The sequence below is a fragment of the Halyomorpha halys genome, unplaced genomic scaffold (assembly GCF_000696795.3).
Source record: "Halyomorpha halys isolate HHAL.00 unplaced genomic scaffold, Hhal_1.1 Scaffold831.1, whole genome shotgun sequence".
NCBI classification, from domain to species: Eukaryota; Metazoa; Arthropoda; class Insecta; order Hemiptera; family Pentatomidae; genus Halyomorpha; species Halyomorpha halys.
The window spans coordinates 278,322-291,494 of NW_027110085.1; the positions used below are offsets into that span (position 1 = coordinate 278,322).

Genomic DNA, 13,173 nt, shown 5'->3' on the forward strand with positions numbered 1-13,173 from the left:
AGATGGCCTCGAGATCTTCTTTAGAAATGTTTTTGGAGTTCTATCAATAGGTAGATTCTCCATATGTTTTTATCATGTCATAATATCACTTACAGCAAATTTACTTGATGTGTATATATGTATACAGTTGTAAATATCAATAAATAAATTATTAAAAAAAATAATTACAAACAATTATAAAGATTACAAAAAATAAATATTTTGTATTTAGATACACAATAAAAAATATCAAAAAGTTAACAATTACAACAACAAACAATAAACAAAAGCAAACAAATAAAAAAGAAATATTAAGTTAGTGAGTTTTCACTATGTTACTATTTACCAATTTTTCGACAAACTCTATTAAAAAGTTTAATCGATCCAAATGACCTTTATATTTTTTGTACATAATATATGTCGGGGGCAACACATATTTCAAGAACATATTCATATATCCTACCCGTACCCGTATATTGTTTACGTTTGACGTTTTATACGTTCCGCTTGGTTAACAGGTTATCAAAAACATTACTTATTATTGTTTATTAAAGTTTGTTCTACATTGCTCTGATTCAACTACTTCTATGTTTGTGCCAGAACTGAACAGGATTGAAATGGAAGTAGTGTGTTTTGGTTTTTCCAACAATTCAAAACAAACTTGAAACACACACAAATATTTCCAAAACACAATTCATCAAAATACACAAACATTATTGACTGATATAGGATATTTTAATTTTAATGAAACATTTTATATCTAAAAATTTTGATGTCCCATTTGTTCTTTTATTCCTCGGATTCGGATCGGATACCGATCATTTATATACAAATGTTTCATTCATTCCTATTTTTCTTTCTCATTTCTGCTCCTCCAATTTCACCCTTTCATAATTATTCAATTCACCCGATCAACAAATTCGCTCTCCGGAATTCACCCTCCTAGATCCTCTTCAGTGACCCGCTAAACAAATTCAATATTAGACGGTAATGTGAGATCAGACCATCATTCATAGTCACAGCAGTAGATCAGTCTACCAAGAACAAACAAATAGATACATTTTACGAGAATAAGACTAACACATAGATTAAAAGGACAATATAATATAATAAAAAAAACCGGTTACAGGAAACACTTGAATAGATAAATAAGTTTAAAAAAAAAATAACATAAAACAAAATAACATTTTTATATGTACTTTTAATTAGGTTACATGCAAAATTTTATTCTGAGTACCTCTCTCCTTCCCTTTTCCTCTTCCTCTCCCTCTCCCTTACTCTCACTCTCCCTCTCTCCCTTCCCTAATCGTAGACTTGTACAAATGCTTGGTAAGCAAACTTGTTCGAAAACTTTAAATTCTGGTTCGACCTCAAAAAACATATAAAACTGCAGAGAAATCCATAACGTTGACTTTCTCACAACAGGGGATTTCTCACTACCGTCTTATTAGGCTGATATAAATAAGATTAGATTCAGATATGCTAATGAACTACACTCTGCGAGTACATTACCTTAGATTCTTGTGGTTATAAATGATTCGGCAAGTTGCCAAAGAGCACGCTGCTGACTGCTAAAGACCTTGAAGACCTTCCTATACAATAAATAGCAAGATCAACTTCATGCTATGCCTGAGTCCTCTTCCGCAATGGTACCTCTTCATGTGATCTTCTTCTTCTGCATCGGTGATGTACTTTCTGCATTACGTGAGTAGATTCCTTAGTTTTAAGAAAAGGGGTAAACAAAATTCCCGTTGTTCAACTTTGTTATATAATATAAAAAATTGTTTTTTGTTAATGCGAGAAAAGTATTATGTTTCGACAATACAAACTTATTTTCATGCTTATGGTTTGTACCAAATAAAACCAATTTATTGTCCCAGTGCAGAAAAAATTTGAACGATGTAATAATTAAGTACAAAATTATATATTTATCAACGCATTCAGAAGTGTAAGCCAACAAATATTTTTTAAGGAAAAATTGAGTCACATTCGTCTTCAGTGTCTTTCGAAGTTCTTAAGTATGAATTTCATGTAAATAAAAAAATAGAAATTTTTTACATCTTTTTATTAGCATGTTTTTTTGCCGATGTATGAAAAAATATGTGCGAAAAAAAAAATTTCTCAAGAATCCAACGTTACAGTGTTGGAAAGCTTAATTTCTCCTTATCCAGCCCATATTATTGTCTTTTATCTTTTAAGCTTTGAAATGAGAGAAAAATTAGTTTCAAATTTAGGAAAACTTTGCGAGCATTTTATTTTATATTTCCCATTAAGATGGACCTAAATTATTTATTATTTTCATGTATATTAATGTAGTAAAAAACACTTCATTGAGTAGAAAAAAATAATTTAGAGATTTTTTTTACTAACCCTACAATATATATAATATAAAGATATACATAAACTCCAAGCATAAAGAATAATTTGTACATTTCTCGTCTATTTAATTTATATAATTGATAAAACTAAATAAGTAAAAAAAAAGTAAAAGCCAAAAGAGAAAAGGTATTCAATGAGTGTGGAAACCAAATTAAAACCTAAAAGGAAATAAACAACCAAGGTAGAGAAAAATAGAGAGAGTAAAACTTTAACTGTATTGGGTTGCTAAATACAGAACATACTTATATATACTTAGATATTTTTTTAAAACTCTTATTATCAATAAGTATAATACAGTAAATTTATAATATATAATAGCAATGCAAGGTTCTTTACTCTTTCTCTTTCTATATTTTCGTTCTTTTTTTTCATCGTTTATTCCCTATTATTCTTCATTTTTTTGCCATTATTTATCTATATATCTAATTCATTTTCTTTCATTCACAAAGATAAAATAAAATAAAAATAAAAATATAGACAATAAAAAATTTAAATAAAGTAACAATATATACAAATAAAAATCTATCGTATTTTCGCATATGAGTACTATTCAATTAAAATCTAAACAGAAAAAAAAAATCAACAATTATTTACATGGATATAACTATATGCATACATTCAAATACAGATAATAAGTATGAAAAAAAAGAAGTAAATATTTGAAAACAAATTATATATATACTGTAATATATAAAAATAATTGATCAAAAATTTAATTAATAAACATAAAAAAGTAATAATATTAAGAATATATACCAAAAATAGAACAAGGCAAGTGTTGCGGCCAACATATGGTCCACAAATCGATAATTGAAACATATGATTTTTATAACGTCAAAAACAAAACAACTTCTCTTTAATGTTTTTTAAACTAAAAAATAGACAGACAACTTCTTAACGTCTCACGGCACACACGTATCGTCTCCTTTATCTACTCACTACGCACTCGTAGTTGCCAGCATTCTGGCCATCTTGGCCACGGCGGGCGGACTTCTTCAACTCATCCTCCAAGAGGACAAGGCGGGCAGACGTACGTCCCTTTCGTCGATATACTTCCACGAGAACATCCACTCAGAACAACCACAACCGGGGCCCCACCAATCACCGGTGAAATAAGACTTTTTGTCTAATTCATTTAATTTTGTAATAGTTCTAAGATTTATTTTTTTTTTCTAGTTTGTATATTCTTATATATTTTGTGTTCCGTTTATTATGTCTACTTATTTAAAAATACAAAAAAAAACAAAATTCGACTATTCTTTTCTTTTCAAGGTTGGGCTAGTAAAGGTTCCTTTTGAACCCCTACCCGCCGTAACAGCAAGAAATGGCATACTTTCTCAGGATGTGGCCTATCCTCATCTGTTTCTATGTGGATGATTCCCTGAAAATTTAGAATTATAGTTCTACAGTCAGTCAGATTAAAATAATAATAATAAAGTTTAATCACCCTTAAACTATTATTTAATATTTAATAACTCATTCTTCCTTCACTGAGCCTATAGGACAACTGGTAGTTGTATTTAGTTGCAATATGATCAGTGATTACCAAGCCCAGATTACCTGCACAAAGCCAAATCAAAAGGAAAGCTGAACTAGCTTGGTATAAACTAAATAAAATCATCTAATAAATAAAAATAATTAAATAAAATATCGGTCCAGATTGGTTTAAGTATTGTCTATAGTAGATTAATAGTTTGTATTCATTTGAAAGATTAAAGTTTCTGTTCAGTGATCTATATGACGGTCCAAAGCACTTGTCTTTGGTTAAGTGCGGTGTATGGATTCCATGTTAATCATAAATTAGTAATAACTTAGAAGTAAACTCGTTAAATCTATTATTCTTATCCGTATTGATACAGACCAGGGATCGGAAGACCACAAGGTTGAGAATATTAGTACGGCTCTTTGAAAATAATTTTTTTATATGCATTATCCAAATACGACCCAATATATTTTAATCACTTTTTATAACCACTAATAAATATCACTTCGTAACTCAAAACAGTTCCATGTTTTAAAGAATTTTATGTTTGACTGTTCTACATTTGTTAAAGCCACAAATCGACTATGTTTTTTTGTTGGAAGGCTTTAAAAAGAACAAGCAACTAGCTGGTTCGGATATAAATATTTATTTGGTCAATTTAAACATTTGAAAACTAAAACTAAAATAAACAAAAGATGACTAAAACAATGAATACAAGTAAAAGAAAAAAAAATCTTAAACAAAATAAAACTAACTAAATAAATTATAAAGATGAAAATAAACTAATTTACAAAAAAATAAAATAAATACTGGTCGACGAAAGGTTGGTCCAGTCCGATAGGTCAGAGGAAGATATTTTGCTTGTCGAGGTGTGCAAGTCACAGCTCCGTAGCTAAATATACCACTAGAATTTTAAACTGGTCCAAAGTTGGTGCAATGGTTCACAAACAGTCGAAATGTTCCAAAACCCAAGATGGCCACACTGGCAGGCAGGGTCGAGTTATTTTAATGTATTATGCGAGCCGACTAATCAGTAACAATTTATATTCAAGTTGAAACGCAGGTAAGGTCTGGTTTTGGACTGTTATGCCTGTTAACACACTCAAAATCTCAATAAATAATACCAAAATGAACGCAGACAGGGCTGGACACACACGGTCAAGGCCACTAATTAGCCGTAACTCATCTCAAGTCGAAACGCAGAAAGGGTCTGGTTTCGGACTGTAATGACGGTTAACTCACTAAAAATGTCCAAATTATTAAATTATAAACGCAGGCAGCGTTGCTTAGACGCTATCATGGCCATTAATTATCCGGAACTTATCTAAAAACGAAGATGGTCGGCCCGTTGCTAGGCGACGCCTTAGCAATGATTCTCTACACTTATTGATGGGAAGATTTAGGCACTACCTTTCTTTCAAAAGTGGGCCCACGACTATGCTGGCTCAATAATGTATTGAATAGTCTAATTTTAATTAAATTAGCCACCACAATGGTACTCATCAATTATATTAATCACAATTAACAGTCATAATGCATTAATCTCAAAAATGGCCAAACTAACACATCATAAATGCAGACAGGGCTGCTTAGACACTATCATGGCCACTAATTAGCCAAAACTCATTTAAAAACGAAGATGGTCGGCCCGTTGCTAGGCGACGCCTTAGCAACAATTCTCTACCCTTAGCAACTGTCTCTATTACTTAATTATAACAACACAAATAAAATACACTTTTTCATCTCAAAAAACTAAATTAAAATAAAAATAATATAAATAAAAATTAATGTAACTAAATTAAACACTAATACAACTCAAATACTATTTACAAGGTGGCAATAAAATATGGCTTAACAACTTGTTAAACTTTCGATTCTTCATTTAAGTTCCAAAGTTCAAATATATATTCAATGATTAGGATTCAGTACTCCACAAAAGATAAAACACTTCTATGATTTTTTATTCTTTTACACCATCTATGAAATTCAAACGTTTGAACTGAATGGTGGTAGTGGTTTTGTGTATTTCTGAGTGCAAATTTGTTTTTAGTTGTTCAGAACTTGAGGTCTACATTACTACATTGTACTAGCCCATCTGAACTATTCTACATGTACAAAATCATACTCAAATTTATGAACAGTAATTTATTTAGGAAGGAAAATAGTTATTTACAAAATGTAAAAAAAAAAAAAAATCAACTTATCGAACCACCATTTAACAACAGACATGGAAGACATTCTAAACTACCATATTGGTTCAATTATCTGCCAGAACAACTAATAAACATACCTGTCAAAAGAAAAGCTGAAAAAAAAGCTTTCAATCAGATAAAATAAAAAAAAAAAGAGTACAATATAAATTCTAAGAAGACCATAGAATTTACCATAAAATATACATATGATTTTTTAGTAACGTACAAAAAAACTTTCTATATAACTTTTTATTTTATTTTTGGACATGATATTTTGAAAACTTAACGGACTAAAGAGAAGGAAATATAGTAAGTTTTGGAATTCCACAGAACATGGGATATACAAGTATTTGTTTGTTTCTTTAATCTATTTTATTCTTAAGCTGATGCTTTCTGTTAAAGCGGAAGGTTGGAGTGCTTGCAAACAGAGTGCGCCTGACTACGAGGACTGTCTCAAGAAACAGGTCAACAATGCTCTCCGTTTCTTTAAGGATGGTAAGTTGAAAATATTCAAAAAAAAATATTCATTTATTTGGCAAATCTAAACATTTGATAAAAAAAAAAAAAAAAATGAATAAAAGTAAAATAAAAAAAAAAAACCTTAAATAGAACAAAACTAGGCAAATAAACCAGGAAAACAAAAGAAACTAATTCACAAAATTAATATTTATGTATAAAATAATGTACTAGGTGACGACTCAGCTGGGTCAGAGACGATAAAAGACATTCCTGAAGAAAGGATGATCTACTCTGATGGGTCGGGGGAAGATATTTCTGGTCGTAACAGGGCTATTGATGGGTGTATTTAGGCACTGCCTTTCTTTCAAAAGTGAGCCCACGACTATGCCGGCTCAGTAATGTATTCAATAGTCCAATTTTAATTAAATTAGTCACCACAATGGTACTCATCAATTACATTAATCACAATTAACAGTCATAATGCATTAATCTCAAAAATGGCCAAACTAACACATCATAAATGCAGAAAGGGCTGCTTAGACACTATCATGGCCACTAATTAGCCAAAAATCATTTAAAAATGAAGATGGTTGGCCTGTTGCTTGAGACGTTTTAGCAACTGTCTCTATCAACCCTTAGCAACTGCCTCTATTACCTAATTATAACATCACAAATAAAAATATACATTTTTCTTCTCAAATGACTTTATCCAATTAAAATAATAAATAAAAATAAATGTAACTAAATTAAACACTAATATAACTCAAATACTATTTACAAATTATTTAAAAGGTAATTATAATATATGGCGTTAACAAATACTATGTTTCCATGGGTCAAACTGGAGAATAATGGGAATTATACAAGATACTAAAGAAAATTTGTGTTTTATCTTAATATCTCTCTACACGAATTAATACATATTATCTATTCCTTAGGTAACAAGAAGATGGGGATCATCCCGTTAGATCCTCTTCATTTACAGACGATGGATATTGAACAGGGATCTGGTCCTGTTAGTATTACATTGAAAATGAAGAATGTTGATTTAGTTGGACTTTCTGCAGCTTCTGAAGTTACCAGTATCAAGTGATTCATACACCTTTTCTATATAAATATATTAAAATAGATTTCTAAAAGGAGAAGTAAAATTCTTTACTTAAAGAATAAAGATGAAAGAAATTGCATACAGAATAGTTTAATTTTCATTGTTTATCACAAATCAATTTGAATACCAAACCACTGTTTATATTAGATTTTAAAAAATCTAAAACATATTTTAGGTGACACATATCTGTCCTTACATCTATATTTAGAAACAAATTCAAATGTATAAATAAATTGACTAATAAAATAAAAGCACTAACACCGGTTGTTATAAAATGTAAAAAATAAAATAAAATAAACTGCAATCTAATGAATTCACAATAATAATTATAAAATCTAAGATCAGAAATAATATAAACTTCTTGAAGTTGGTAGATAATCTTTGGCAAAAGGAATCACTGCCAGTAGATGAATCTTCAGCCATTTTTTCTGTTATATTTCCACAGAACATTGTACACACTTCATTTAAATTTTTTTAAGTGTTCTAATATATACCTGCACCCCACCATTAGCAATAATAATATCATAAATAAGTCGTATAGTTACAAAATAAAATAGTTAAATAATTACTGATACTAGATTACTTTTATTTTAATATATGAGAAACATTGAAAAAAAACTAATAAATAAGGAGAATCTTGAAGAACCTAAACAAGATTTGTGAATTTAGTATTTCTTAAACTATTAAGTTGATAAAAATACTAATGAAACATTTACGCAGGGATAAATTGTGGGGGGGGGGGAGGAAGAGATGGAGAAAAGAAATGAAATGCTAGTTGAGAAATCAATATGATTTTTTTTTTAATTTCAAGCTTCCACAAATAAATTGTTAATTTTATAATTAAATGTTAGCAGCTTAAAAAAATTTTGACATCAATAATTTTTACTTTGTAGGAACTTAGTCCTGCGTCTCACTTTGCAGGGCTGCCTTGTTCGAAACAAGGATGACAATCTTAGAGTTGTCATCCTTGTTTCAATCAAGACAGCCCTGAAAAGTGGGGCGAAACTTTGGTTAACAATACATAGTTTGTCAACTATTTTGGTACTTTTATTGACTCGCACCTGGACTATCTTCCTACTATCTATTTCGTACAGTCAACTATCTTTTTACAATAATAATTTTTACATTAAAATTAGTATAACATAAAGGAATACTTACACAGTTGGCTCAGAAAAAAAACTCAAGAATAACAGGAAAACAATTCTTCTTATTAAATGTCATTATAAACTCGATAAATTTAAATTTTATTTTTAAAATGTATTTTTTATGCTTCAATAGATAATTATTAAGATAAATTACTAAAATATTAAAAAATTATTTAAAATTTTGCTAAAGTTTCTAATTTTTTAATGATTCAGGAATGACTGGAAGAAGATGATGATGAAATTATATATTCCTCATATTCACTTACTAGGAGATTATACTATCGATGGCAAGGTATTGATTCTCCCCATTTCTGGATCAGGAAAAGTTAACATGGATTTTGGTAATTTATACATCTCTGACCTTTCTCTCTCTCTGATATATATATATTTTTGAATATTACATAATATATATGCATTTATATGTTGTGTGTGTGTATATATATATTGTATATATATGTATATATATGTTGTGTATAGTCTCCTTTTCCTAAATGTCCACCCTTGAGCTAGACAAGAGATAATGAGAACCTCCTCATCCAGGAAACATCATTCACCGCCCGTGCCTAAGGAACTAATGACTAAAAACCAAGTTTTCTTCCTTTCCCTTCTCTAGATGTTTGTTATCAACATCGATTGTACTACTACGGTTTTGAGTTTTTTCTTAGAATTTACTTTATGAATAATTTTCATTAATATTTGTTAAAGTTATTCATACTCTAAAAATACTAACTATGACATTAAAATTATAAATGTTTCTAATCATATTTTCTTCTTGTAGATAAGGTGGAATATACATTTGACATGACATTCAAGCAAGTGACAAAGAATGGAAAAAAGTATTACCAAGTTGACAAAATGCCAGTAACAGTATTACCCAAGAAAGTAACCTATAACTTTGAGAACCTTTTTAAGGGAAATAAGGAACTCGGTAAGAATGATCTTAACGCTTAATAATAATGATATAACTTATTTTGACAATAAGCTCAATAATCATTATTTCCTATTAATAATAGGAGATAACATGAACAAGTTCCTTAATGAAAATTGGGCAGAAATTATGGATGCAGTGAAGCCTGCCCTTTCTAAGACCCTTGAAGCTGTCTATCGGGAGTACATCAACAGGATACTGTCAAAGTTATCAGCTGAGGAAATTGATATCAAATAGAGATAGTTAGGCTATGATACTCTGACCTCCTAGTTATAAATAATTATGAATTATGAGTACATAACTTTTAAAATAGTACATCCTTGGTTGATACATGCTTATACATATAAACAAGGATAATCCTAAAAGGAATTACTTTTTTTTTAAATATAAAATTCCATTCATTTTCTAAAATACTTGTAGCATTTTAAAGATAAGTTGAAACTAATATGAAATAAAATATTGGAAGATCATTGTTTGACCATATGTGATGATTGAAGGAAAGGAAGGGTTACAGACAAAAAAAGGTACTGTAGGACATTGGTTTTATCATTTTATTTGTAATAAAAATTGTTTTTTTTTAATCACATAGCGGCCACTAAGGACTAATTAGATCTCTTCGCTAAATCTTTGCCTGTAACCTTCTTGTGTTTTTCTGGGCCCATAGATTTTTCTTAAGATCCTCTTTTCTATTCTTAGCAGCTTTTCCAAGTTGGGTAGGCATGTCGTCTCCACCCCGTATAAAATCACAGGCCATATCACAACATTGTAAAGCCTTAACTTTGCATTGGAGAAGAAGTTCTTTTTATTGTAAATTTTGACTGTTTTAAAGCTTAAATTTTCTAATTTGGTGGTTTTCTCTCGGATGCTCTCGTTCTCAGAACCATTGTGACATATTTCCTCCAAGTACTTAAATTTTCTGGTAACTTCTAGTGTTTACTGTTTGTTTCTTGAAATTTACTTCAGTAGTCATGAGCTCTGATTTTTCATATGATATTTGTAGTCCTGCTTTTTCTGCTATTATTTGTAGGGTAATTATTTGACTAATAGCCTCTTCCTCTGATTCTGCCAACAGTGCGAGATCGTCAGCAAATGCCAAACAACAGACTTTTATACGTTTGATTTTGTTCCCTACTATGCCTCCTGAGCTACTTTTTTTCTAGAATTGCTTTATGATTTTATCCAGGACTATGTTGAAAAGTATGGGAGACAAGCCGTCGGCTGTCTTAGCCCTGTTTTATCTGAAAAGGTTTGCTTATAAGACCCTGAAATTTCACTTTAGATTTTATATCTGTCAGAGTCAGTTTTATCAGATTTATGGTTTTCTGGTCTAATCCATACTCTTTCAGGATTTCAAGTAGGATATCTCTATCCACGGAATCGTAGGCCTTTTTAAAGTCAACATAGGAAATTTAAAGATTTTTCCTTCTGGTAGTGTAGTATTTTATGAGAAGTTTAAGGCTTGGAATTTGGTCCTGACAGGACTTTCCTTTTCTAAAGCCCCTTTAGTACTCTCCTATTTTGTAATTCTAAATTGTTTATTTAATACTTTGTAAATGTATATTTGAACAAAACAGCACTGTTAAGGACAACACTACTTCAGACTGTTGGACAGTTAGCCAGTTCCTTTTCATGTTTTTTTTATTTTGATCTAATTTTTACTTATATTTGTTTTAAATTTGTCGTTTAATAAAAAAAATTGTAAATGTAGAAAAACTGCATTATTTTCATGTACTAGCCTTCTTTACAACTGACTTTGAATCATAAACAACTAAATAAATTCTACTTATTAGCTGATTTATTAAGTTTTTTAATGAATTAAAATTAAACTGGACTGTTTAATACAGCAAATATTTGTGATGAGTGAAAACTGTTCACTTAATATCACAAGTTTAGGAGGAAGAAAATAGAATTTAAAAAATTGGATCAGGGGTGATATGTTTTAGGAATGTTATATTTCAACTGAAATTTAAAAAGGAAAATTAAGGTTATATCAAAGCAAAACAGAAGAATAGCTGAGTAAATGGCTCTCTGAGTTAAGAGTGTAGCGACACTGTTGATCTATGCTATAACTACTTGTTCAACTAGCTAAAATGGGAACTGCTTCTGTTAACAGGTAAACACTGTATATTATTTGTACTATTCCTTATAAATGCTTTAATTTCACACATGTAACAACTATAATAATATTCTTAAATGTATCATTTGAATTAATTAAAATTACAGTAGAATCTGCTGATGCACTAAAAGCTAAGGTCCTACATATAGTATCTCTCAATGGCATTTAAAAGCTCAAAGAGTTAACAAGGGGCAAATTAGAAGGCCTTATCTAAATTATAAAAAACTCCCATTGATTTCAATGATTGTTGAAAGAATGAGCATCTTGATCAGTTCCTAAATTGGATTAATTTATATGATAAACACAAAATGTGTCCAAACAAGTTAGGAAACTTTTTATTTTGCCCTGAGAATATAATATTAGAATGATTGGATGGATTTTTTTGGTCAAATTTTTTCATTAAAAAAAATAATAATCTATCGAAATGTTGGTAATTTTAATGTTACAATAAAATTACTTAGTGTTAATGACTCTGCTTCAGTTTGCTGGACACCCCTCTAGCCACTCCTACAACTGTTACCAACCACCTGGTGCAATCTAGCTGATGACACATGAAGCACAACTATCATCACTCAATACTAAAATTGGTATAAGTGCTATTTCTTGAAAATAAATGGATTATTTGAATCAATAAAGATTACAATAGAATCTGATAATGCACTGATAGCTAATGTCTAACACCTAGTATCTCTTTATGGCCTTTAATAGCCCAGAGAGTTAACTAGGATCAAATTGGAAAACATTAGAGTGAATTTCTGCTTTACGGAATTCCCGCAGAAAATAATAATGTTCATAGTGAATCAGCACTTTCTTGTACAATTTTTTGGAACTGTATGTGTGTGTATTACTGGGTCTCTCCTCCTTCCTATATCTTCACTCCTATAGTAAGGACCTACAGCTAGCACCAAGTCAGGACTTACATCACCTTCATGCCTACAGATTACAGACCTGTAGAATGAAATTTCCTTCCTGCAAGGACCTGCAGTGAGTACCCAGTCAGGACTAGCATCCCTCTTCCTCAACTGCAGACTAGTACGCTTCAGAGCGATCTTTCTATCATTCTTACGGCTTGCACCCATAAGACTCTATTCACCTCCTAATCAGATACCTTACCTATTGTCAAGGCCTTCTGATATAGAGTACCTCACATTGTCAAGGCCTTCTGATATAGAGTACCTCATATTGTCAAGGCCTTCTGATATAGAGTACCTCACATTGTCAATTGGAGTCAGCTCTAACACAACCACCTCAGCATAAGAATTGAGAATACTAACTAAATTGGGTAAGTTTAAGCAGAAACTTATTTAATTTCAAAGCTTATTATAACATTTTTATGATAAAATAGTTGATCTATAAAGTAACTAATTTAAGCATGCTTGTTTAA

At 30.3% G+C, this 13,173-nt stretch overlaps 1 protein-coding gene across 1 annotated transcript; it reads left to right on the forward strand.

The window, feature by feature from the left end:
* The first annotated feature begins 1,558 nt into the window (after positions 1–1,558).
* On the forward strand, positions 1,559–11,386 carry LOC106686494 (protein takeout). The gene is made up of 6 exons (XM_014429842.3): positions 1,559–1,683; positions 6,436–6,528; positions 7,431–7,581; positions 8,959–9,086; positions 9,524–9,673; positions 9,759–11,386. Exons 1-6 carry the CDS (start codon positions 1,605–1,607, stop codon positions 9,908–9,910), a joined length of 753 nt encoding a protein of 250 aa, XP_014285328.1. The 5' UTR covers positions 1,559–1,604; the 3' UTR covers positions 9,911–11,386.
* The last annotated feature ends 1,787 nt before the right edge of the window (positions 11,387–13,173 follow it).

Excerpts from the sequence above, each read along its gene's own strand:
- LOC106686494 (XM_014429842.3), top strand. The coding sequence starts at position 1,605 with ATGCCTGAGTCCTCTTCCGCAATGGTACCTCTTCATGTGATCTTCTTC. Across the intron at positions 7,582-8,958 it reads TCTGAAGTTACCAGTATCAA|GAATGACTGGAAGAAGATGA; the intron begins GTGATTCATACA and ends TTAATGATTCAG. Across the intron at positions 9,674-9,758 it reads TAAGGGAAATAAGGAACTCG|GAGATAACATGAACAAGTTC; the intron begins GTAAGAATGATC and ends TATTAATAATAG.